The sequence below is a fragment of the Amblyomma maculatum genome, chromosome 5 (genome assembly GCF_055883805.1).
Source record: "Amblyomma maculatum isolate TAMU_Amacu chromosome 5, ASM5588380v1, whole genome shotgun sequence".
NCBI classification, from domain to species: domain Eukaryota; kingdom Metazoa; phylum Arthropoda; class Arachnida; order Ixodida; family Ixodidae; genus Amblyomma; species Amblyomma maculatum.
In genome coordinates, this window is record NC_139348.1 from 102,050,291 (window position 1) to 102,077,649 (window position 27,359).

Sequence of the window (27,359 nt, forward strand, 5' to 3'; positions counted from 1 at the left end):
GCTTTGGGGCATTTGGGATGTTTGGGACCCCACAAACCAAACCAAACCAAACCAATAAGAAGGGTTCACAGAAAGTTGCAGGCGCTGTATCTGTCACACTTGTTGTGGACACCAGAACCGTGCCATAATGGAAGAGAGGAAGGTGGGAGTGAAAGTGGAAAAAGAGAAAGAGGAGCCGTAGTGGAGGGCTACGGAGTAATTTCGACCACCTGGGGATCTTTAACGTGCGCTGACTTCGCACAGCACAGTTTAGAGATTTGTTTTGAAACGGTAAAGAGTTTTGTTAGCACAGCCTTTGCCAGTCTGCGGTAAAGCAAAGCGGACATCATATATGTACCTGATAGTGCTCAATATTTCGAGGACAAAACCTCTAATGAACTAATAAAATTTTATTTTTGATTTCTAGGCTTCATTTCATATTGCACTTTTGAAGGCCATCACAATGACTGCGGCGCCCAACTTTCTCAAATCCTTATTTTAAAATGTGGTCCTAACCGGACATAATATATACGAATTTCGAAATATATTTTCTTGGCTATTCTAAATCGCATATTGGCAAATATCGACGCCTGCTTTAACTATGCTTTGAATACAGAAACCATTATAAATATCTGATAACACTGAAGACGTTAACGTAATGACTGCTTTGACTACAGTACGTAACAGTGCCATTTGATAAACACGCATTAAGGGAAAGCCCCAAAAAACTTTCAAAATGGGCAGCTATTGCTTTCGATATTTTAAAACACGCTGCCTATTAGGAAAATGAAAGAAATACATTTGCCGTTGACTGTGTTCAATTTTCGCCATGCAATTCTGCGCCTTAACATCTAAAAAATAACGTTGAATGGTAACTTTTTGTTTTATTCTAGTCGTTATGCTGTATTGAGCAAATAGGGTCTGCTTTGCTACAAACTGCTCCTGAACAGACCGATCCGACGTACATCTTGAAGTTCTAAAACCAAACTTTGCAACACTAACCTAATTCTCCTTGCATATACCCCATCTCTGGTTATCGCCCAGCTAACAAAGTGTAATGAAGCGAAATAACGCTGGCAGGGTAGTCATCCAACGCGCATAATTAAGCACTTAGGAAAGTAAGAAGACACTCAGCTAATCCATCTCGGCGAATCAAATTGTTCGTTGAAGCCACGTATCGTTCTTTGAAGTATGACATGAGGAAACAAAGGTTACACTGAGTCAAGGAAAAAAAGTAAGTGCTGCGTTCCTACGAAACAGCATTATCGAACTACTGCGCTCCCCCAATCGCAAAAAACTACAGAAAATTGTTTGATGTTACGACAGAATTTCTGCGCGGTGTTTGACGGGAAACCTGTTGTGACAACAGAACATTCTTCGTAACCTCAGAAATTTCTGTAGTTACGTCAGAAAAGTGCCACAGAACTACACACAACAGAAATATACTACAGAAAAACTACAGAACTACAGAAAAGTACTACAGAACTACAGAAAAATCTGATGGTTACGACAAACTACAAGATATTGGGTCGTATTTTTCACACAGTTCTGTAGTTTTGTTTCTCTTGCGGGATGTCACATGGTACCAGATGCACATATAGCCTGCAACAGCATCTCATGCACTCTGCGCGCTCCCTCCCACAGCCCGTACGGGCCTTGCTTACAGCATGTTATGACATCAGGCACCGCAAGGGTGTCGCCACATGTGGGCGGGCCGCAGCGCTTATCTTTTTCCCGGAATACGTATACATCATGTGGTGCTCAGTTTTCCTCTATTTCAGCCATCCAGTGAAATCAGTCTCACATGTGCATCTTTGCACCACCGAGGCTCGGTTAGGTCTTCCAGCCAGATATCACATGTGGGCCACTAACGATCGTCATTCATGAAATGACAGCGAGTCGCACGGATGTAAAATGTCGTAATTCGTTTTACGGTGATATGACATACGCTTAGTAAGCGCGGTGATTGTCCATATATAAGGCTAGGACATTAACATGAGATGAGAGAGGAGCTCGAATTGTTGCTAGTGAAAATGCTCAAGCACAAATTGGGCTTTGTGCCCTTCTTAATCGTCCTTGCTATTTTCACAGCTTCGAATACTGCAAAGGCTAGTGATGGTATGTATCTGCAATTTTTATTGGTCATTCTTAGTTTACTTGAGTAATGGCGAATACGAACTGTGAGGACGCGAATTATCGGGAAAATATTTATGAAGAAAGAGAATCGATTTGACGACGCAGCACCAGTGACGGTGACGGTGTTGCCAGACGAAGAGGTACACGGCAACTTTGATGTCGTATGCTTTTCACACTTCGCCGGAAGGCACGCGAGCACAGCGTTTTGCCCTTCTAGTCTAGTACCGGTTCTCAATGAGGTCCGTTAGATACGACGAGTTTTTTTCACGTTCACGAACGGAGAGAAAACGCCTGAGGTAACCTAAAAGCCTGCGAGATACGCGCTGAAGCATAGAAGAGCTGGCATTGTACGGCAGGTAAACTTATTTTTCCTTCCATGAAGCGGCGTCACTATGCTTCGCAAACGCATGCGCAGCGCTCCTATTGCAAAATGATTGCAACGAATTCAAGGCGCTATATATGGTTTTAGAATACGATGTGATAAAGCAAGAAACAACACAATTACTGGCATTTATACAAGGCGCAGATATCGGAGATGAAGCAGCCGCACGGTGCCAGTCTGTAGCGAGGCGATTGACGCTTTAAATGGCCCCCTAGAAAACATTTATATGCCATCGAATTCCGGCAACAGAATATATACAATTCTTTCTATTGACGATGGCCGCCTGCCGTGCATGGGCCGCCAGGGTTTCGCTCACTGCATGCACCTGAACGTTTTTGTTGGTCCTACGCAGATGTTTGTTTTGAATGTTCCCTTAAAATGGTCAGTAACAAACTCAGCTTTAAAACACGTACTGTCATGAAAAGCTCGAGCTTCGGCATTTTTCTTTATTTACTGATCTCAGCGATAACACGCCGACCTCCTGGTGCTGCTCTGACTTTCTTGCTGTTAACTTACTCGAGCAATTGTAACTCTCGGCCTTGTGTTATTGACGGAGCTGGGGCTGGCCATATATATATAGATGCACAGAGAGCTCGAGCAAACGGTGAATCTATTTTTGGAAATGATAGCCAATTTGCTACAAATTAAACTGCTGCATTGAGATGAGGACAGCAGTAGGAGCTCTAGTACATGAATTCCTTTTCAAAAAACATTTTAATATTTGATAGAAAAATGCTCCGACAGAAAGAACTGAACCCTCTTTGTTAGGGATGCACTGTAGTTTCGTCGAAAATACGGTCGCAAACTTGCCGAATGTGGAAAACTTCGTTTTATGATTATGTAGAGGCGCCAGCTTGGAACCTTGCTAGCACAATACTTCTGACACACATATGCATTTACTGAATAATTAGACACAATGTGTGCACTTAGCAACAGGAGAACACTTTCTTGCTGCTGCTTTTTTTCGGGCAGGCACGCTGTGTAAGTATTAATAATCAGCACTACATTCCGCGGAATACATTGGCTTCTTGCCGCTGAGTCTCTTTATCGGTTTTCAGCCCTTTTGTTTCTTTTTCAGTTTCTCCATTTTTTGTGAAGTGCTTGAAAATATGTAAATATTCTTAAGGATCATAAGTAGACAATTCCGACTTGAATAAAATATCTTCCTTTACTACAATCTCTATAAACAATGCATAGTATTGTGTAATTACATAAAGTACCAAAGAGGGCTGCATATATTTTATACATTTTTAAGCATAAATGCAAGAGTGAGATCATGACAGTATCTCTAGAAATATAGCTATGAAAAAGAAAGGGCGATCATGTGAAACTGGATTTCATACCTAATGTATCTGGCTGCATTTTAAACGTCGCAGTTATCGAGCTGACGATCATCATCGTCACCATTATCCGGACTATACCCACTTCAGGCCTAAGGCATCAACGTGCGACTTTTCGCTCTAAGTCGCTAGTGTGGCCTCCTCGTCGAGCCTTTACACGCCTCGTTTGACGATCGTTTGTGGCGGTCTTTTCCAGGGAAGGAAACATGGAGGCTAAAGCACTTGCGCTGCTTCGCCATAACACCAACAAGGGCCAGTGTAGCCTGCCTGGCTTGCGCACAATTCGCAGTATCCTTGCCTCCAGAGACATCACTGTTGTTAACATAACGATCTACCCTTTGACAGTCCTACCCCTTCGGGATGTCGCAGTACCCCATTTTTGAACGTCCTGTAGGTTCCACAGGCGCAATAGTTTAGCCATGTTCGCTCTATGATCTGGTCTCTCACTGCCGACTTCCTCGAGGTCGACGTGTTCCAAAGGCCAACATCCTGTGATTGCGAGCTCTTGTTCATTCATGGGGCTTCACGTTAACAAGCAAAGATAGCAGGCTGGTGCATTGGCGACCCTTCACGTATTACAACCTTCCGCCCGACTTCCACGAGTTTTTCAGGTCTTGTCAGACGAGGACCACATTCAGGGCGGAGGCGACGCGTCCTCTTTGCTGTGCCCTCAGTGCAGAGTAATGCAACACTGGCTCCAGCATTAGTTGAATGTTTAGTAGCCAGCACTTTCTGGCAGTTGCTCTCAAGGATATTCATTGTTTCTGCTGATACGTGAACTATGCCTTATGAGATGTTTGAGCGGTTCCTGCTGTTCATGCGGGATGCTGTGCTATGGACTCAAAGAGACGTCTTATTCTTACAGGCAGGCTCAAAATGTCATGTTGCACCTACTTCTTTTAACAGGGCTTCTGTACAGGAGAAAGACTTTCTCCAAGGATGGAGCTCACAATTATTGAACACAAGCGAGGGCCACGTGGTGGTGCGGCTGTTTCTGAACAGAATATTGTTATTCGTGGTATTTGTACATGAAGTGTAGCGCGTGTGCTCCCTTCGCGGGTTGGCCTAACATGAAGATTTATCCATATTGTTAGTGAGCATCCAGTGCGCCTGCACTGGATGACAATAGTTGCTGCACTGTGTTCTTGCAGTCTCACTTAGAATGGTTCTCCCGTTTAAACGATATGAAGGAGTGATTCACGGCGAAAGAGCCGGCTTCCGGTTACATATTGGGACAATTTGCTATTTGCAGTGTTCCTCGTTATATCAAGTTTTTAGCGAATTTTTTGTTGTGTTGTCAATATTGTATAAGTCAGGAATTCGGCTGAGGGCACAGTTGATGCTTACTCGTTGAAAAGGGGGCATTTGAAAAGAAGCCTGGAAGTTATGGACTTCAGCATAGGGATAGCCGGCATGGTACTATACTGGGTCAATGTATATTTTTTTGCCGCCAAGAGGTGGCGTCACTCTGCATTCAAATCACCAGCTCATGATGCTTTAGTACGTTCCTCTTGTATTATTTAATTCTAGTGCTCTCCCGTCGTCTTCGGTAAATGCGTACAGAAATAGTTTGCAACCTAAGCTCACTTGTACATTGCTCTCTAACTTTATCGGAACAATATTAAAAAATTCTGCCACCTCAATAAACGCCTTCTTTGCGGCGGCATCATGGAGGAAGCTTGCGCTTTGTTGACCCTTGTGTTGCATAATAACTTTGGCAATGGTACTTAGCCGGTTTTGCCACGCAGGATGCGAAACCAGAAATATCTGAGAGGAGAATTAAGTATCGTAAAACGCTTACGCCAATTTTCTGGCAATGGGCAGTTGTGGCGCCATCTAGCACCATAAAGAAAACAATTCACACTTCCGCACCACTTCAAAAGTGCGGTGTTTTTCTTAAGCGATGCTAGATGGCGCCACTACTGCTTTTCGCCGGATACTTGTCATTGGCGACTTTACTTCTCCTAATGATGTCGCAGGTGATTCTGGTTTCACATCATGCGCGACCAAGCAAGGTAAGCACCATTGTCAAACTCTCTACTTAACAAAAGGCTCACCAACTCACAATCTTTGGCACGGTTGCAACTCTCACGACATTGCGATTAGGTTGAAGAGTTTTTAAAACAACCCGGCCGGGGTGGCGCAGGGGTTACGGCACTCGACTACTGTTCCCAAGGCGCGGGATCAAATCCCGGCCTCGGAAACCGCTTTTCCATGGAGGCGAAAAGCAAGGCGCCCGTGTACTATGCGATGTCAGTGCACGTTAAAGAACCCCAGGTGGTCTAAATTTTCGGTCCTCCACTAGGGTGTCTCTCATAGGCTGAGTTGCTTTGAGACGTTAAACCCCACAAACCAAACCAAACCAAGACTCTGATAAGGTTGCTGAGAAATGTATAGAACAATGGGATGAACTGCAATAAATTTAGATGAATGCGGAGAATATGCGACACAACAATTATTGTCTTCTGCGTTCCTCTTGCGGTATGGACCGTTATTTATGTAACTACGAGTGAAACTTCTATATTGTTTGAGGTTTTGCACTACAGTGCGACAGAGATTTGGAGTCTCCTATAACACTGCAACACTGTCGAATGCAGTTACGGACGCTGCAGCCACAGAAACAACTGACGCTGCTGGTGCGGCAACAACGGCACCTTCAGATGAGAATCCCACAGATGCTGTGACATCAATGGACTCTGAAGAGACCAGCATGTCCTCGGAGGGTGGCTGCATAGTAATGACGTTACCTAACGTAATAGGCATCGGTGAGGTAAGATTTAAACATAACATGAAAAACGTCGCGGTCCAGTCCCACTGTATATCACAGATGGCTGCAGGCACAAACTAAATGATGGCTTCCTATGAAAATATTTTGGTTTTGGTTGGCTCATCAACTACTTTGCGGAATGCGGGTGGCAGTAATGGAAGAACAGCGAGGGTACCTATGCAGCACGTGTTTCGCTAAGGCACATAATGAGCACTGTGGAAAGTTAACGTGATTAAACCAGCGCCTTATCTCGTTATGCATATCTATATCTGCGCCTTAAGGACCCGATATTGCATCGCAAAGTAACTATACAACTTCCCAGTGGCATATCCCAAAACATTTTGTCCGGTATTATAGGCTTTGTTAAGGAATTAAAGAAGACAGCCTGAGCCCAATCAATATCTTAGCCTATTTATGGTTTCATAAAGCCGAACGATTCATTCTTTCGCTCAATGGATTCATAAAGATTACTTATTTTCTCAAAAAAGGTACTGATAGAAAAATCGCATCTGTGTACTATACTTTCACATAATGTAAGCAATAATGCTAAAGGTTCTTTTCTACAAAACTACCGGCTTTTTATGAAGCCACAATAATACTCACCTAATTGCCGAGAATAAATAAAAGAGAACGCAAATCGGCTCAAGCATTCCTGAATAATTACTGAAACACGAACGAAAGAGCCGCTGTATGAAATTCGATGTGTACTGCCAGAGGACAAAACTAGTGTTGTTGAAATATAGTCGCGTTGACACACGAAACTGCTCCGCATCTAATGCACATAACGTAGAAAGGGAGTCTATAAGGTTGCTGTTCATCCGGATACGCCGGTGGTCGAAAGAAAGATGAAGTGTCAGTTTCTAGGCTTACAGAATGGTGAATGTTAAGAAGTGTAGACTGCAGCCACCTCTCTTACGACGTACAACAAGTACTGCGATCACACTTGACCCTTCGGAGCATTTACACCGAATTTTGCTTCGGTGGTGCTGACGGATGAAGTGGCCAGCAAGAGGTGAATGTATGCAGCGCTCAGAGGAATCTGGGGGGCATTCTGACGCTGAAGGTTCTCCATTGGCTATGCCCCCGTAAATTGCGGAACGTCTGTTATGCCAGACGCGCAATCTCTTATTTTTACAACCTGGGCGCGCAAGCACTGACCGATAATCATTATATAATATAGCTCAGCGATGAACCCTGAAGGAATAAGCGCTTGCGTGCAATGGACTGTTCAATGCAGCTGTTCTCTTCCCGGCTGTGAGTAGATGAGAAGCAACGAAAAAAACAAGGCTTACTGAACATTTCTTTGCTCGCAGTGATAAGAAAGCAGATGAAACACGACATGTTACTAAGCGTGATAACAACTACATTTCATCCGTTTATTTCGCTTATCAATTGCCACCTTCTCCTCCTATGGCAAAGAAGGTGGCGCCATGTTTGCTTTCCTAATATTTTATCAGCGTTCGGTAGAAAACGGAAGACAAAATTCCGCCAACGTTTCCTCAGTGTTCTACTTAAGAGCATTAGTTACGGTAGATTCAAGCGACGCCATCTTCTTTATGGATTTTGCCTTACTATTGAGGATTGCAGAGAGCTCAACTATATCACGTTCAGTTTCTACGTTATAAACCTGTGCATTACAACACGACGAATTTTTTCACACCGTACGGAATTTTCTGCGTCAAGCCGTTCGGATCTAATAGCCATATGAAGCTACTCGTAAGGCATGGATTGGATGCGTAAATGTCGTCGGTTCAATTTTCGCACATATTTTGGGCTGCATCTCAGTAAATTATTTCATCTTCCGGAACACGTGAGCTACTTTGACACCGCTTCGAACATCTGCGTCAAACGGGAACATCCTTTATTAAAAATAAGCACCGCCATCTTTGTAGACTGGGAACTAATACCATGCATTACAAACGCAGTCGCTATATCAGTAACATATATTATTTTATCAAGTATTGCATTTTTGAACATGTACATTTCAAAAACACAAATCATTTGACGCCACGCGAAACAGTGCGTGACAGTTTGGCCGTAATTTCCATCCAAATGTCGGCTGAATTCAAGGTATTGAGGCGAGAAATTTATCCGTGCGACTCTTGCACAAATTCTATACTTTCTTTCATTTCGCTATTTTATTCTTTAGAAGGCACCGCATTCTTTCACGCCAACATGAATACTCTGGGTCGAATGGGCGACACCCAAATTTTATACAAATTGCAGTCCTGGGGATGGTCCCACTTCCACTGCCGATATACTGGCAATATTTATGGAATCAATGGTATGCTCTTCAGTGCGCTCACTGTCACTATGAAGCTTAGTATTGATCACGTGATATCAATTTATTTGCCTTTGCTCCTCACCTTGAGCTTCGTATCAGACAGACGCGACAACGCAAATAGAAAGTAATCAGAGCTAACGCTATTAAAAATAGTAATAGAAAAAACAGCAGCTTGGGCCTGGTAATGGAAACCTGCTTTGGACTGTTCATACACACATCAGCGTATTCCCGCCACTTTCGTCACTCTACTTTGTGATGTGGCGCTTATTGAATTGACAACCGACATTCACGACGAGTTCAGGATAAAGATTTGGGAGGCTGTACATACAAGTTAAGACACAATGCATGGGCATGGTTTTCAACGTTCTATGCTGTCAACAAAGTACTGAAGTATTACTGCTTCAAACACGTGGAAGTAAACGTAAAAGTTGCTGTACAGCTTTCCCAAAATTCTCCTTCTCAGACTTCCGTCGGGCTCATTCCTGTGATCAGTTTGAAAATTTAAGTGAGCTAACGGTTATGTGTGAAACATAATAGTGTGAGTTTCTGCCTCAACGCACCGACAGAATATCGTTCCTATTATTAATGATCTAGGGGAAGCAGAATATAACTCAAAGCATATAATTGTGCAACCTCACCATTTCGGTGATTTCGAAAATTAAAATATTCGCCCGAATTATAACCTTACGAACATATCGTATGCATGCAGTTTCATAGCTAATCAGAGTAATGGAGTGAAGAACTATGGCCAATATAGAGGTAGTCTTTAATGCAAAACATTTTAACCCCGACATTATTTGGAAACCAACAAACGTCCCTTAAAATATATTTTCATAATTTTAGTGTCGTGAACAAAAGTAGTATACGACATCAACCGGTGACGGTACTCGAGAAAATTGCAATGCAATGTCGTCTAGCTACAGCGACCGTGGCAGCGACAGCGACGCATGCATGTCATTAACATGGGCACCGCTACATTTGTCTCTGCTACTAAGCATAGCTATTTTGAATAGAAACTGTTTTATCGATTACTGTTTCGGTTTCAGTGCCTTGGAGACGATCTCAACATGTGCATGGATGGCAATGTATGTACACATTTGGTGCGAACATGTTCATGATATGTTGTGCTTTTACATTTTCTATTAGGAATAAGAAATTGGGATAGTTGTTCGGTAACCACGTTGCGGGTATACTTATTGTTTCTGATTGGTATAAACAATACTAATATGTAGCAAAGACTGTTTTGAATGTTGTAGTAAATGAAAAGGCAGTTTATTGCCTGCAAATTCTAGCAATATATCGGTTGCGCGTCTAATACTTCCGTATTCTAACTATTAGGAAAGCGTTATACATTTCTGATGGCACCAAAAAGAAATATACTTACCGAGAAGCAGTCCTGCGTTACAATTGCTGAGCAAGTTGTTACATAGGTCGCGAAGGGAGCTCATGTCAGGCTGTTTGCCCATATATCCTTTGGCAGTCAAACATGAGCTTTTCGTGATGTGTGCTCGCTACTTTTCACGGCTATACTTTTAGTTTTGTGTCCTCACAGACGTTTCTCACTTTATTCTGCAGTTGTCTAATATGAATCTCAATTAAATAAAACGTGCCTAGACATGGCAACAGCTCTGCAAATTTCTGATATTGAGGAATCAGTCTGAGAGAAACCATAGTATCATGTTTCCTAGAAAATTCTTTTAAGAACGGTGGATTAGTTACTGATCCCATCACCATTAGGGTCATCGATTAGTATGTTGCCGGAGTGGTGCTTTAGAAAACAGAATGTGCAATGAAAAAAAAAAAGGAGAGGCGTGAGCAGCAAAAGAGTGATATTCCCTTTCGGTGCGTATTTATGTACTGGCCAGTCACTGTTGCAGTTTGTTTGTATTCACGCTTATACGTAGCTTTAATGAGAGTATAAAACGGCATACGCACCATTTAGCCTGACGCAATAACCTTAGTGGGCGGGCTCACCATTGCGGAGACACCCGTTCTCGAGAAACACACGAACTTGAAGCGTTGGTAGGCGGAGGTCCACTCCAGAAAAATCAGACTCGAAGAATGCTTCCCAGTGCTAGATTCCTAATGTGTCCAGGTAAACAGGAAATAAAGCTTGACCTTAGCGACCGATTGCAGATATATTGCTGACGATAATTCTCACGCGAAATATGTCATACGCAATATATCGTATTCATGTCACGCGTATAAGCGGAATGCTACGCTCTCTTTAGAAGATGTGAAGCTCATTCTTTTAAAGGATAGTAGAAAGTAGCGATGCAGAATATAGGATCTCCATGCAAACAGGAAGTTCTACACGTCTTTTTATTTTCACACGGGAGTTTTATACAGTAAGGCTTCGAGAAGAAATTCGTGCCTAGCGAGGGTTTCGTATGGGAGCCACAAGTGTAGCAGGCATTTTTTTGTTAGCCATCCTTTCCTATTGAAGTAAATTTACGCAGCCAGTAGATAGCAATGATCATCGGATTTCAAAGCAATAATCGAGATTATGATATTTTTTCACTGTTTGCTCTAACACTCACACTTCTTTTTTGCAGTCGGCACTCAACGGCTTGCCAAAGCTTTTAAACGTAAGTGCTCCTAAAAGAATAAATTTGTTTTTACCTTATGTATTCATATATTTACAAGCTGTCGCAGTCCCCCGCCACTAATGCAAATTTCGCTTGATCTATGTATACCGATATATCTGTGTTATCAGCGTGATGTGCTTGCAACGTTTACGTTTGTAAAGCAGATAAAGACTTTTAGCCAAACTTTTAGAGCATCCTGCTTAATATTAATTTGAAATTCATTAGCTGGAAAACATGTGTCTTTTTACTGGCTGTCCCAAATATAGAATTGTATGTTTTATAGTAAAGACAAAATGATACTTATTCAGAAACAACTTTCATCATGACCATTTCTAAGTTGTCTTACATTATAAGAGAAGGTGGCGCTAAACGGTACGACCTTAATAGCTCGCGTTTTGGGGAAAGAAACCCACCAATTCCAATGTTTCACAATTGCACATAAGGTTCGAATAGATATCAATATTTTGTGAAAGCTAATGTGCTTTAAAATTTCGCAACCTCAAATGCCATTTTCAATTATAGCCCCTCAATGTTGCGAGAAAAATGCTAGCGTAATCAAGTCATAAGAAGTCGCGCAGGGTTCGAACGTACCCAAAGTGAAAAGAAGGCGCACGGATATGCATTAGTAAATATCAATTATTTGTGCACAGTGAAAATAGCCCATCTCAATGAAAATATTACAGTATCATGCTCTACGGTCACCAGACGCGTAGACAAATTAGTTCAACGTCCAAAGGCGAATAAGACTATGGTGCACGGAAATTTTGTTCACCTGTAGTTGTTTATCGTCTAGTTGCATGGGTGCCTTGCATGTCCCGTCAATCGTTGCCAACGAACCAGCGTCTTTTACACCAGAATTTCAGCACCCTAATCATTATGTCATCGCAGCGGGGTGCACATTTGATTCAGGTATTGTACAATCTGCTACCAGAGAACTTGGGTACAAAAGCTAAGCGATAATGGCTTAGTATTCTATGAATCTCTATAGAAACTCCCTCAATAAGCACCACATGGGTGGAATCGAAAATCCTTACCGATGATCCAGAAACGAAAACACCAGTCTGGTTGGCCAAAACTATTTTACAGAAGTACTAAATATAGTTATGAGCCTGGGAAGATAAAAACAGCGTAGAGCTGTGAACGAAACGTTTGGGGTGAATTCATATCTGGTCTACTGCAAATAAGTGATTAGGAGGCAGACGTTGGCGTTGACTGTATTAGCCTAGAAGGCTTTCTTTAACTAAGCATCGAAAGGAAAACGATTGACGAATATAGCAACAATAATCTAATGAAGTGAGGTGTGCAGGTTAACGAGAAATTTAATTACAGAACGCCGAGCGATGGCGAGCAAAATGATAGACATTGCGGAAGGAGAAGAGGTATAGCAGAATGGATCAAGGAAGAGTTGTGCGTAATAACGCCCTCTTCTAAATAAAGGAGACTAAATGGCTACAGTTACCGCATGTATAATAAATGCAACGTCATAAATGATACATAAAGTAGTGAAGCTGATGCTAAAGAGCCTGAGCGTCGTAGGGCCGATAACAGAGTGAGGTGTACTGATGCTAACAGGCTACTTGATGACATGAATTAGCAGCATCTGTCGCAAGATGGGGTATATTTTGGAATATGAGAGTAGCCTTTGTTCTGCAGTGCACGTAGCTATAATAGGCTGCTGTTATGAGAACCAAAACATAATGTATTGTTCATTTGTCCAAACGGGTGTTTTCGCAATAGCAGATGAGCACTAAACCAAGTTGTTTTTTTTTTTTTGTTTTCAGTGTACTCTAATTGGCGTCTTCGATAATCTCACTATCTTGAATGCTCTACTGACAATAAAGGACATTATTATCATCGTCATCGAGAAAATACTTGGCACAAGTGAGTATAATTTTTTTTTACAAATCCGAAACCAACACTAAGATATGTTTCCAGCCGTTTATTCAAATGTTTTTATTCTATTGCCGCCATTTACAGCGATGACTCATGCAACTTATGCAGACGATTCAATTTCTATTTTGACGTTGATAGATCGCGCCGGCAAATTCGATTTTATTATAGATATTACTTTAGTGACATGCACCTGGAAGTAACACTTGAATATATTTGACAGTCTTGAAGCCCTTCAGAAGTGATTTCTTGGGTCTTCTTGCCCTTAAATATAGCGCGCACAAATGTGTGCACCAAAAAATTAAAAATTGCTTTTGTCGACCCTAAATTAATGCAAAAATAGCTTAATTAAAAGCTTCCGTCCGCGAGGTATATTAATTTTGAAGTGCCATTGGCAGACGGTGAAGAGAATTCTATCTAGACGCGTTTTGGGCAAATTAGTGGCATTCTTGAATAAGGTGAAGAAGCATGCAACGCACAGATTAACGCAGAGTACAACCGTATGTTGCGTGTTTCTTCAGAGTTCTCAAAATAATCATTCAGTGTAATGTAACACACAATAAGTATGCCATAAAGAAAATGCAGCATGCTCTTAAAATGTGCCTGTAAGAGGTCAGGAGGGTGCTAGGCACTGCAAAAGTCAGATGTATGCTATAGGCGACCATGCAGGAAATGCCATTACGAATATGGCTATGACAGTGAATGTAGCTGAACAGTTCGGCTGTGATCTGTATAGCATCTATCTACTCACTATAATATTGAATGCAGCATTTAAAGAATTCAGACGTTCCGCCTGCAGCCAATCTGGGGAACTACAAAAGCTTTAAATCACTACAAAGGAGGAAACAGGTCAGGGGATTCAAGAAACTGCTAATCTGTACGAGGGCAGTGGAAAATTAGTGTTAAATAACTGGCCATCCTGTACACGAAATGCCTCGTGATATCGAAGGTACCAGAACCTTTGAACAACTAAATATAGCTTAATGATTTAAAAAGGGGACTCTCGGGATGTGAAGAATTACAGAATAAATCAATTTACTATTCACAGCACAAAAGGTACTTACTAAGAAAATCGTTAGTTGAATCGGGGCATCCTTAGATTTCAGCTAGGAGAATCAGGCATATTTTGTAAAGGCTCCTTGACTGCTAAGACAATCACAAGTCAGCCAGGGGACAAAACATTGCACAGAATAGATGAAAGCCACATATAATACTTTCGTAAACAACAAGTAGGCTGTTGACTGAATAGAAATTATTTTTTTAGAATAGCGCTAGAACACTGACAGATAGAAAGAGAGAAACACATATTTCGTCCATGTTATAGAGCCGTTTTGAAATAGTGTTCAACCAACTGGCCCAACAAGCCACTCTGCTCAATCAAAATATCAGTATTCGTGTAGCGATTTCGTGTTCGTGTGCAATTCAGCCATCTGGGAAAGTAGTAAAATATATCTATAGTGGCTACAGAGCAACAATACTTATCTGTAACGAATATCATGAACTCCTCCTATGCAAGGGTATTTTGCAGGGTAACAATCTCTGCAATGGGAATAGTTTGGAATACGTGATAATGGGGAATATCTCTTTGTTGTACCTTTTTGGATTGTATCTTTGCTCACCCCTGCTTGGAGTCAAACGACTCCGCAGTATTGCTAAATAAATAAATAAAATCTCTGTAACGAGCGATTAGTTGATGACACTGCCTGCTATGTAATTCAGGGGACGAATAAAAATGGCTGAATGTTTACTGTACAGGTACAGCAGGAGAGCACGTCTAAAATAATCTGAAAAACAAATAAAACCTAATCTACAACTTCTTTGAAAGGCATCAGAAGAATAACATAATTCGCGATGGGCTGCAAGTGTTAATGAATACCTATATGGTAATTAGGACACATAGTCACAGCAGCTCAAGATCAAAAGACTGAAGCAAATTAGCAGATTAAGATTGAGATGGAGAGGAAAATGGGGATTTATCGCATTTGGCAGGAAGTTACAACTTTTTTGAAAGGGATCAGAAGAATAATATAATTCGTGACGGGTAGCAAGTGTTAATGAATACCTATAGGGTAATAAGGACATATAGTCACAGCAGGTCAAGATCAAAAGACTGAAGCAAATTAGCAGAAGATTGAGATGGAGAGGAAAATGGGGATTTATCGCATTTGGCAGGAAGTTTGAGGTCATGACGGGCGTCTAGATGTATCCCTTAAGAGGAAGTATATAACTTTGCAGCCTATGAATGCTGGGGCCGCAAAAATAATGTCATCATATTTGGCGGTGATTCTTTTTAAGAAATTAGCGCGTTTTCCTGAAGGGAGAAAATAACCGATACACAATGTATTCCTCTTTGAAAGTTGTAGGGTAGCATTGGAACACGCATAAAGCGAGAGGAAATTTGAAATTTCGCAGCAATGAGACCTACAAGAGCTCGGCTTAGGCACACTTCAGGTGTAGTCTTAGCCTTTATTCACTGAATAATTCTAAATTTTATTGGTAGCTCAAACTCAGTTCGCAGACTCTAGTGGCAGACTTCATATATTTGAATCTGTGTCTCGTAGAAATGTGAAAAACGGCTTAATATTTCATTTCATGAAAATCTAAGCGAATTTAAGATAGCATTGACATGCAGCAATGCGAGCGACAAAACGATGAAGGGTGATCACAAAGAGCGACAGGCAGGATAGCAAGGGAAGTAAAATGAAGCAGGAGGCATCAATAAGTTAGGTTAGCGCATAAGAGTACGTAGATTGCTAAGATCAAGGGGGCATAACTGGTAGAGAACCAGGTAAACTAAAAAACAATAGTGGAGAAGGTGCAGTGGTTGTATTATTCTATCAATGGTGCTGCTTCGGATGATTACGTATTGCAAGCTTTATATACAGAAGGATGCGATTGCAACAAAGATCTGTAAAAAGGCATTTCCTACTCAACAAACGTGGTCAACTTTGCAGATTTGTCGATATTAACAAACGGGCTTTTAAGCATGACACCATCATCCATGAATATTGAAGACAATGCTTGTCAAGGAGCAATCGAAATTGGTATTCCGAATAGCCTTGGAAAGGTAAACAAATATTTCATTTTACTCTGTTCTACTCTGTTTACTAACCTGAGCTGCCTGTAAGAAAACATGCTTTTTTCGTGAAAAGAACGGTTTGATTGGGTGTACGCCATTAATGCACGGCCTAAGAGGAATACAATGTATATCTGAACGCCTATATGTCTACCGGAAATCTCTCTATGAAACATGAAACGTACTGGCGTATATTTCTCATTTCTATTGCCCGGTCGATGGTATGGTCCTCACGAGAAGATCAGCTGGAATACATAGCTTAAGGCCTCGCTGCGCGTTTTCAAGTTCGCACTACCATTCCTTCAACAGCATTATTCAGGGCGCAGACTTCACTTAAGTGTCAGTATCCGAATTAGTGTGTGTACATAATTGCTTGCAGTCCGCTGCCCATGGGATGGGCAGAGTAAGTTTGCAAACTACAAATACTGACTGTAAAATTTGCCCTGGACCACTGCAGATTGTGAATTGGTCGTATGAAACAGCCTGGATTCCACAAGATTGCGAAATCCCTCACGCAGAATGTTCAGAATGAGCAAGGCTTTAGCGAACCTAACATTGGTTTCCGATGTGGCGGTTTGATTTTGGGTGAGGGCATAGCCATGGAGAGCGGTAATAGGGTGGCTTGGAGGCGAAACGAGCCAGCAGCTCTTGTTACTTTGGTCAATACAAAGCCTACGACAGCGTACATCAAAGTATATTCCTCCATAGAATAGCTATCATTGAACCTCGAGTGTACTTCTTCGTTTGGATATAACATTTGTTTGCATAAAGGGCTGGGTTATGTTCTAACACACCCAGTCTAGAGCTGTACCACAATGTTTCGCCGTCTCGCCGTTATTGTTTAATATACGAATTTGTTACATCCCTGTTGATCCGGCAGTTAAGGTTTATGTGTATGCGGACGATATTGCTTTTTATAGTTCTGCCACAAATGTTCAGAACTTATATCATTTGCTGCGAGATTATCTAAATTATCTGGAAGTCGGTTGAAGAGCCTGAAGCTAGCTTTGAATGTCGATACAAGTGCTAGCCTCGTTTTCATAGAGGCACACCCGTTTAATATTTCTTTTTTGTATCATTCTATACTGGTTCCGGTGGTTGATTTCATTAAATATGTAGGTATAATAAACGACCGGCAGTTAGATTGGAACCCCCAAGATAGAAGCATTGTGCTTGAAGTTAAGTATTCCTCTTTGTGGTTTAGCACTTAACCTCAGCGTTTATCCAATTTCTTCGCCCGTGTCCAACTAAGCAGCGAAGCCTTTATGAGAAGATGTTCAAACTAGCCTAGTCCCAAGCACTTCTGAACTTTATCCTTTTGTGGGTTCTTAAGGAGTAGTGACAAAAAATACGGTATGCGTCGGTAACACTGCTCTTTCGTTATAAGATCTACGTTCGGCCAATATTTGAATTTTGCTGCCTTCTCTTTTAGGGGTGACGAACCCCTCTTTTTTTCTTTTTAGCAACATGTAATGCGCCTTTGCTTAGGTCTGCCTCAAACAGCGGCACACCCTGTGCTGCACTTGGAGGCGCGGATACCTAATCTAAATGCGTGGTTTCTGCTTCTCACTGTGCCAAAGTTTTTAAAGTTTTCGTAGCCTGTTTCTGCATTGACAAACCGTATATAAAAACGGTGCCATCTCAGTTCTTCGGTAATATTTGGTATAGGTGTCAGCTTCCTGAGGTTGTGTTCATTCATTCCCTGCTGTAGAAAATTTCTGTTTCACTAACTTTTTTAGTACAAGTTACCCACCTGTGGCCTTATACTCTATACTTATGTGACGACACTCTTCCTAGGAATGCTAAAAATTTACTTGCAATGCAATAAATGGCTTATATTGGAATATTTAGGTAATTTTTTAAACATACTAGCGGTTTTACAAATGTGTCCCCTTGAAAATGAAAAGGCATCTTTTGTTATACATTCTAGTGCTCTTAATCGCAAATATTAATTTCGAGCCCCTTAGTTCAGTTCAGTCGCTCAGTCGTGTCCGACTCTTCGTGACCCTATTGACCATGTCACGCCACGCTTTCCGGTCTCTCACTATCCTCCTAACATCACATAACTTCATCTGCAGTGCCTCGAGGATGCCATCTAACCATCGCGTTCGCTGCCAACCCCTTCCCCGGCGACCCTCAACCTTTCCCAACATCAAATCTTTCTCCAGCGACTCCTCTCTTCTCATCAGATGACCAAAGTAGCTGAGCTTTAACCTTAGAATTTGACCCTCCAATGAGCAGTCAGGGTTTATGGTCGACAATATTGACTGATTTGATCTTCTGGCAGTCCAAGGAACTCTCAAGAGTCTTCGCCAGCACCACAATTCAAACGCGTCAATTCTTCTGCGGTCAGTCTTTTCACAGTCCAACTTTCGCATCCATACATCACAACTGGAAAGACCATAGCACGAGTTATACGGATCTTGGTTGGCAGACTAATGTCTCTGCTCTTTACTAGGCGGTCAAGGCTAACCCTTGCTCTCTTTCCCAGAAGCAGGCGTCTCCTAATTTCATGGCTGCAGTCTCCTTCCGAGGTAATCTTGGAGCCCAAGAAGAGAAAATCTGTCACAGCTTCCACTTCTTGTCCCTTGAAGCTCCAGGACTTGATAGGGCAAGACGCCATGATCTTTGTCTTTTTAATGTTCAGTTTAAGCCCAAACTTCTCACTCTCTTCTTGTACGCGCATCAGAAGTCTCTTGAGTTCCGCTTCACTTTCTGCCATTAAATTGGTATCATCCGCATATCTAAGGTTGTTGATACGTTTTCCAGCAATCTTCACTCCAGCTGAAGACTCGTCCAGACCAGCCTTCCTCATGATGCACTCTGCATATAGGTTAAATAGGCAGGGCGACAGTATGCAGCCTTGCCTCACTCCTTTCTCAATCGGAAACCAATCAGTAAGACCATGCCCAGTTCTGACTGTGGCCTCTTGCCCTTCATACAGGGTCCTGAGGAGACAGATGAGGTGAATTGGAACTCCCATCTCTTGGAGAGCTTGCCACAATCTGCTGTGATCTACGCAGTCAAACGCTTTCGCATAATCAATAAAGCAGAAGTAGATGGGTTTCTGGAACTCTCTTGCTTTTTCCGTGATCCAGCGAAGGTTGGCAACTTGGTCTCTAGTTCCTCTGCCCTTGCGAAACCCAGCTTGCACGTCCGGAAGCTCCCGCTCCACATGCTGCTGCAGCCTACCTTGGAGGATTTTCAACATCACCTTGCTAGCATGCGAAATAAGCGCGATCGTGCGGTAGTTGGAACAATCTTTGGCACTGCGTTTCTTTGGAATGGGGATGTAAACTGACCTCCTCCAATCCTGTGGCCACTGCAGGGTTGTCCAAATCTTCTGACATAATGTATGCAGAATGTTAACAGCGTCATGGTTGAGGTTTTGAAGCAACTCAGCTGGAATGCTATCAATTCCGCTGGCTTTGTTCTTAGCAAGGCTGGCTAAGGCCCATTCAACTTCACTCTTCAGGATTCCCGGCTCGAGATCAGTGACCACAACCGTCTTATGTTGGGTTTGCACATTCGGGTCCCTCTTGTACAGTTCTTCTGTGTATTCCTGCCACCTCTTCTTTATCTCTGCGGCTTCAGTGAGGTCCTTGCCTCGTTTGTCCTTTACCACGCCCATCTTAGCACAGAAGCTTCCTTTGATATCTTGGATTGTCTTATACAGAGCTCTTGTGTTCCTTAATTGGCTGTTGTCCTCAACTGCTTGGCACTGTATGTTCAGGAAGGCATTCTTATCTCTCCTTGCTATTTTCTGAAAATCCGCATTGAGAACCTTGTATCTTTCTCTTTCCCCCATAACTTTTGCCATCCTCCTTCCCTCAGCTATTTGCAAAGCCTCTTCGGATAATCAGTTTGCTTTCTTGCATTTCTTTTGCTTTGGAACTACCTTAGTAGCAACTTCTTGTATTATATCACGAACATCAGTCCACATCTCTTCGGGCTCTTTGTCTTCTAGATTTAATTCTTGAAATCGATTCCTCACTTCCACAGCATATTCTAATGGAACTTGATCCAGATTATACCTAAAAGGCCTTCTAGTTTTCTGCGTTTTCCTCAATCGAAGGTTAATCTTGGCAACAAGAAGCTGATGATAGGTGCCACAATCGCCCCCAGGCCTTGTTTTTACTGCTTGTATAGCGCTTCTCCATCTCTGTCGGCAAATAATATAATCGATCTGATTCCTGTACAGACTGTCCGGTGAAGTCCATGTGTACAGGCGCCTCTTGTGCTGTTGAAAATGAGTATTCGCTATGGTCAGGTTGTTTTCTTGACAAAACTCTACTAGCCTCTGCCCAGCTTCATTTGGCTCACCAAGACCGAACTTGCCTGTAATTCCGGATATTTCTTCACTCCCTACCTTAGCATTCCAGTCTCCTATGAGAAAAACGACGTCTGATGATGGGGTGCGGTCTAAAAGGCATTCTAAGTCCGCATAAAATCTCTCAACGTCAGCTTCTTCAGCAGTAGTGGTCGGTGCATAGACTTGGATAACTGTTATGTTGAAAGGGTGACCTTGGATCCGAAGTGAAATCATTCGGTCGTTTTTGGGGTTGTACCCTAGCACTGCTTTGCCCATTCTTCTGTTTATTATGAGAGCGACCCCATTCCTTCTCTTGGATTCGTGCCCACAATAAAAGACATACTATACCCCTATTTTTGTCTCTGAGTTTCTGGCTAATCAATGGCACTAGGAAGATTTCCTGTAATATCTCTAATAATATTACACTTTCAGACATGTCGTTCCTTATTGACAGCGCTCGAAAATTATAAGGGTACTCCGCTCAGTCCTCCGCTTCATTTTTTATCACGACACACATTACAGAAGTTTGCTTTGACTAGGATCCGGGACACTGGGGCGTTACACCCAGTGACTGAGTTGATTTTTAGCAAAGTTCAGTCCTTAGTGGACCAATTGTCCTCTTCATCCAAAACACCGTACACTCAACTATAACATAGTTTCAACTCTTCCAAAATCTCTACTATCTGAGGCATGAGCCTATCCTTTATGCCGCAGTTTACCAGTATCTGACATTTCTTTGGATTGTGCGGATGTGCAGTTCAAGCTACTGTGACGTGTTCATGATAGCCTTGAGTTGCAGAGTACTGCCCCTAATACTTTCTTCGCGCCATTTATGCAATTTGTCAGTTTTGTGGTTAGTTGAGTTCTTAGATCACATTTTCCTCTCAAGCTCGCAAATCGCTTCTGTCCACATAATATACTTGCTGATCCCACTCACCCGACAAGCGCTTCCCTTTTCTATTCTGATAAACATAAGTCATCATGGTTGGTAAAATTTCTGAGTCCAAAAAAATGTTAAAAACTGAGGGTCCTTCTTCCAAATGAAGAACTCATTCTCCATGGATACAAAGCAATATTGTTAGAAGTCGGCACTGAACATAAGCTTAACCCGTGAGTACCCGCTCTTTAGACTTCCCTCCCTTTATTGAAATAATCAGAGATACTCTGCTTAAGGACCTTACTATCCACCCCTTCAAAGCAGTTACTACGAAAAAAGAATCTGCTGGGAATGCATTTTCACAATTTCACCATTTGGGAAGAGACAATCATACGTCCGCACTGACGTCCCATAAGCGTCAATAGATGACTCGTATAGGCCACGGACGTCACAAGTCTCTTATCGTGTAGTTTACTGCTTCGAAAATGCATAAATGCTCAGCCTAACGCCCCGCTATTTTATGTGTTTGAGTGCAGTGGCTAAGGCATGGTAGATGAAAATATATTCTGAAATGTAGCTGTGCTCTAAAGGAGCACTAGAGGTAGAAGGTACGTTCACCTTGAAATTCTAGTTTAAATGCCTATAAAGTCGCAAACACACAAACCAGTACACTCCTTATAGTTATCCTCATACCACAAACGAAACAAATGAGCTGTTTTTGATGCCACCAATCTTATTTTATGTGTACCATGCTAACTGCGGCCTAGTTATAAAACTGGTTAGAGCCTACTTGATCCTTTTTATTATACGTTAAATTTTACTGGGCCGCTGCGTTTGATATTCAGTGCACCATAAAAGAGAAATGATGAAGTTTGAGGTGCATGTATTACAATTGTTTCGGAACGGTTAACTAGACTACTTTAAAATTTTGTCATGAGTGAAGGCAACCTACATTGTGCCAAGAGAGAAAAAAAATTCTAGACGGCACTTTGGACCACTGAAGTCCTATGAAGCGAAAGTCATTATAGTTCGGACGATCGTAACTTTCCACTATGGCACCTCTATCTACTTGTTCGCTCAGGCAGCCGGCTTTGTCCCATTTTGCATTAGATCAGTTTGCAAATGGGCAAGGCTTTTGTTAACAAATTCAGCCAGATGCGTGTTCTTTTTTCAAACGTAAGTTAAGCATCAGATTGCATTCGCGCCTGATATAATAATGGAGTAGATGTGAAGAAAGATGTGCTCTATATAAACAATTTTTTTCATCTTTTATTCGCAGTGCCTGGATAAAACATTAATGTTTTGTGAAGATGGAAAGACCGTCGATGTAAGTCTTTACATACCAGCGTTCGGTTTACAGCCTTTGTGAAACATAATTGGGTGCCGTGTATTGATTTTGATTTTCGAGCCAGACAATGCGCAATTTATGGTATATAAGAAACCAGGTGTATTTCCGTCACCATAGCAAATACACCTTTTTCTTAGAGAAGTTAACTGTTTGATGTATGCTATAACTGCCGAAAAGCATTGTCGAAAAGTAAATATAACGACCTTAAAATATTACATGGGTGAAAAGTTGAGACCTTTATCGCACGGGGAGGTAAAGTGTTTTTGTTGTCGGATATTCCATGAGCGATACCCTATTTTGATGTAACAGGTGCTTGTAGAGAAAATGATCGTTTTTAAATCGATACGCATTGCCACTAATACCGAACGAACTAACAACTATCAACTGTACTCTGCCTTTCAACACGAAAAGGGACGGTGCAGCTACATATATTTGGAATAACAGCCCCGATGTACCGTCTGTTGCAGAAAATTGCAGCCCAATGCGCAGGGCGGAGAAGCAGTATCACACCCGAGAGGCGGCGCTGCCTGGTGACGCAGCTATAAAGAGTGAGGAGGCTTGTTCTCTTCCCCTCATCTGGCGGCTAAGAGCAAATATGTGCGATATCAACCGCGGGATGAGGGGAAGAGAACAAGTCTCCTCACTCTTTATGGTACGTCACCAAGCAGCACCGGTGGGCGCAGCGCCGCCTCTCGGGAGCGATACTGCTCCTCCGCCCGGCGCGTTGGGCTGCAAACTTCTGCAACAGACGGTACGTTAAAAAATTGTGAGCGTTGGTAATCTGGCGAGAAATAGTACTTTATGTACGAAATGCTCTCTGCAGTGTTCGTTTCCTCCAAAATTTCCCTGCGGAATAAAATTTGTCCTCTAGAGTTGGATTAAATATCTGTAAAATAATTCACAGTTTTCCCAGACATATTTCAGTTTAAACAAATGTAATTACTTTTTTGCGTACGCATGATGTTAATATTTTTTATTAAGATCAATAAACCGCGGAATATTGTAACCGCAGATTATTTTAACGTCAAATCTCCTGTGGGAGGGGACGAAGGGTGGCTGCTGCTGGCCCTGATGGGGCTGGAGCAATAGATCACCGCCGCTTGCGGCTGGAGTTAGCCTGCCACCGAAGTTTTATCTGTTGGAGGCCGTCATTGCACCCGCCACCACTTCGGTGGTGGATGAGGGCTGCTGCGGCGTGCGTCTTTTTTTCCCTCTTTCATTTTCTATCTGCTCTATTTTCTCTTCTGTCCGCACGAAGCAGCGGAGGTGGCTCAGCTACAGAGCCAGTAGCAGGCCCGTGCATTTTCTTTTCCTTCTTCCTACAGCCAGCATAACAAACATCCTGTTTATACAGAAAATAGAACAATATATCTTACTGCGGCCATGCGTAAAAAAAATTCTTCAAAACATGTCATTCTGAGAAAGCATTTCGCAGGCAAACCCTGGTTCAGTCTTCACAATAACATAATTTATTAGCGTTATCGAAAGTAAAGGCTAAACTAAGTGTTTTCAGTTATTTTATTGTTTGGTCAACATAGTAGGGGCAGGCACTGTCTAGAAACTTCCACTAAGGGTACTTAAAATATTATATGTCTGGTTATTCACGTACTCACGCGTTTCTTGTACGCAGGAGTATCATCCTCACTAATTCTTTCCTTTCGGCTATGCAGATATCAATAATCGAATCTCTCGTCAAGGCAGTCGCAGTAAGTGTTGATATGTATATTTTGAACTTGTAAATTTTACAAAAATGCCTCATATGGAGTGTTAGTGATAACCATTACCGTCCTCCCATACAAATTGTTATGTGGCGCGTTTTCATTTTTTCATGTCTTCTTGCTCAGAATATTAAGTACCTTATTTTACCATATATATATATATATATATATATATATATATATATATATATATATATATATATATATATATATATATATATATATATATATATATATATATATATATATAACAAAAGATGTTTCCAGTTGCGCACGAACCGATTTTAAGGCTTTTCTAGGAAACACTGATGGCTGTGTGAGTTGTGAGTTGTGTTTCTAACCCTTGGTTCTCTATACTTAGACAGGTGGAAAGTTTCGCCTTTAACGACAAAAGCTAGAGGGCCTATTAAAGGTTTTCTTTAAGTTCGTGTCATTTATGCGGCAAAAGAGAAGGCGACTCCAGAGTAATTTGGAAATATGTGACCAATTTTATTTCTGTTCCTATCTTCGATTTCGTTTATAAAGCAGTGCAAGGTAGTGGCAAATTTTGCTTTTTAAAATAGTAGCAACTTTTTTCAACCCAACCGAACGCGTGAAAGTGTTATTTCGTCCTATAGTACGTTGCTCACAAACACTCATGACGATCAGCATAATTGCAAGCAATAAATCTTTGACCGGATTCTGACAAAGGTAATGTTGCTATCAGCAGGATAACATTGAAGACGAAAAAAAAAAATCATTGTAGGGCTCAAATTTTTTAAAGCCGGAACGTCTGTCAGGATTGAAGATCTTAAAATAAAGAAATTATTATGTTAACCTCTTGACTAGTTCTGAACATTAATAGTGGCACATTTTTAACGGTTCTACATGTAGTAAACTTACAGGCTGCGCTTTTCAGCAGATCGGAGCTTTTAGTATTAACATGGAATCATTTTGCCACCTGGTTGAAAACGGGTATTTTGGGACAAAAATACGAATAAAAAAAAGTCATAGTTAGGCAGTTCTTGTTACTTAAAGAAATGACAGACGGTTTTGTTTGATTAATTACAGAATATGTGTAAGCGCTGGAAAAAACTAACTTCCGATCTCTATTTTGAAGTTTTCATGATGAAAGCTCAAGAGTCATAATTGCTAATTCCAGATAAGTGTTTATCATGTCCATCCTTCTTACAAATTTTTCATTTATTTGAGTACGTACAAATTGCCTCACTGGGCATCAGTGTACGGGGAGTACAAAAAGTGAAAGGCAAAAGCACTTCATACAAAAGACTCAGCAACAGTGCAGCTGAGAACAGTACCAAACACTTGGGAAACGCTGTGCAAATCATGAAAGGGTTAATATATATATAAAGCGAAAAGTAGACTGTACAATGTTTGTTTTATTTCTTGCATTTCATTACACAAGATTTCATTTAGGCAAGGCTGACCTCTTCGGATGCTCCATTGAAACACCGATCAAACCACTTAAAGCCTTGTAGCGCTTCTTACGGAAGCAAAATAAATTCATTGGTCGATGTTGCCGTACGGAGTGTGAGTTTGAATACCTATTCATGTAGTACTGGTCGGCAATTCTTTAACTTTGCACCACCGTCGACCGCTTGACACAGCGGCATCAATCGACGAAGCAGCTGGGATAGCATATGAAGAAAAAAGCTAGCGCAAAAGCTCCTCCTCTTCTATTGATCGTCGCCTGCCGGGCTTCTCACTTCAGCGCGAAGCTACCTCTGCCCATGACCCGCAGTTCCTCATCGGCACACTAAAAAACTGGTGTGCGCACTTTCATCGTATGGTACAGAGCGTATCTATAATTATCGCGCGTTTACGTTAAACAACCTATTATGCCCAGTAACTAGCTTAAATATTTGCCCACAAAGAACTTAACGCAGAGGATCCTCGATATTGGCTCCAGAGCTTAGTTAAAACAGACGCCCTCAATAAACTGTACGCAAATCTAAAGGTAGAGCAGCGTCGTGATGCGATTGTTACAGCCCTCCGTCCAAGGTAACCAGCGAGCAAGCACCAGAGGTAACTCAAAACAAGCTATGTCAGAACTCGTCTATATATCTTCATTTGCGAGGTTGATTCGTAAGTACCAGAACAGCCAGGCACACGGAACTCGGTCAAGCAGCATGATTGGCTTGCGTGTTCCTTTATTTTCTGATTTCCACTCTGCTTCGCTTTGGTGCCATTGGGCCAAGCAATCGACGGTGGCGCCATACTGTTGAAACATTGAAAGGGTGTACCTCGATTCTGGCAGCTATATTTGTGCAGTATGATCTGTATAAGGGGCACGTAGTTTTTAAATTCGATTTCTAATTTATGCCTTTATTTTTTATTCCAGTGTCTGCTTACCGACCTGTTTACAACCAATCCTGGAGATCTAATGCAGAGAATTGTTTGCGATGTCCTAAAGGCGACGAAAGCTTTGACTGGAGGGTCACCTTTGAATGAGATGGCGCGCTCAGCTGTTACTGGCGCACTGCAGTGCGAGCAGTATAAATAACTAACAACGAATGTCTGAAAAAACTCACAGTGTGCTGTCATTTTAGGGTAGAGCCGGAGACGGTATAGTACACGGATCGAAAGGTGGCAAATATTTCCCGACAGCAGTCATGATGTATTTCTGAGGTAGTCGCATATGTAATTCATGGGGGCTCTTCAC

The 27,359-nt window shown here is 41.8% G+C and overlaps 1 protein-coding gene across 1 annotated transcript; it reads left to right on the forward strand.

Moving 5' to 3' along the window:
- Positions 1-1,884: 1,884 nt before the first annotated feature.
- LOC146189045 (uncharacterized) lies at positions 1,885-27,359 on the forward strand. The gene is made up of 9 exons (XM_084603202.1): positions 1,885-2,097; positions 6,435-6,607; positions 9,935-9,973; positions 11,444-11,476; positions 13,258-13,357; positions 16,321-16,433; positions 22,911-22,958; positions 24,650-24,685; positions 27,039-27,359. The coding sequence occupies exons 1-9, from the start codon at positions 1,980-1,982 to the stop codon at positions 27,198-27,200; spliced, it is 822 nt and encodes a 273-aa protein (XP_084459328.1). The 5' UTR covers positions 1,885-1,979; the 3' UTR covers positions 27,201-27,359.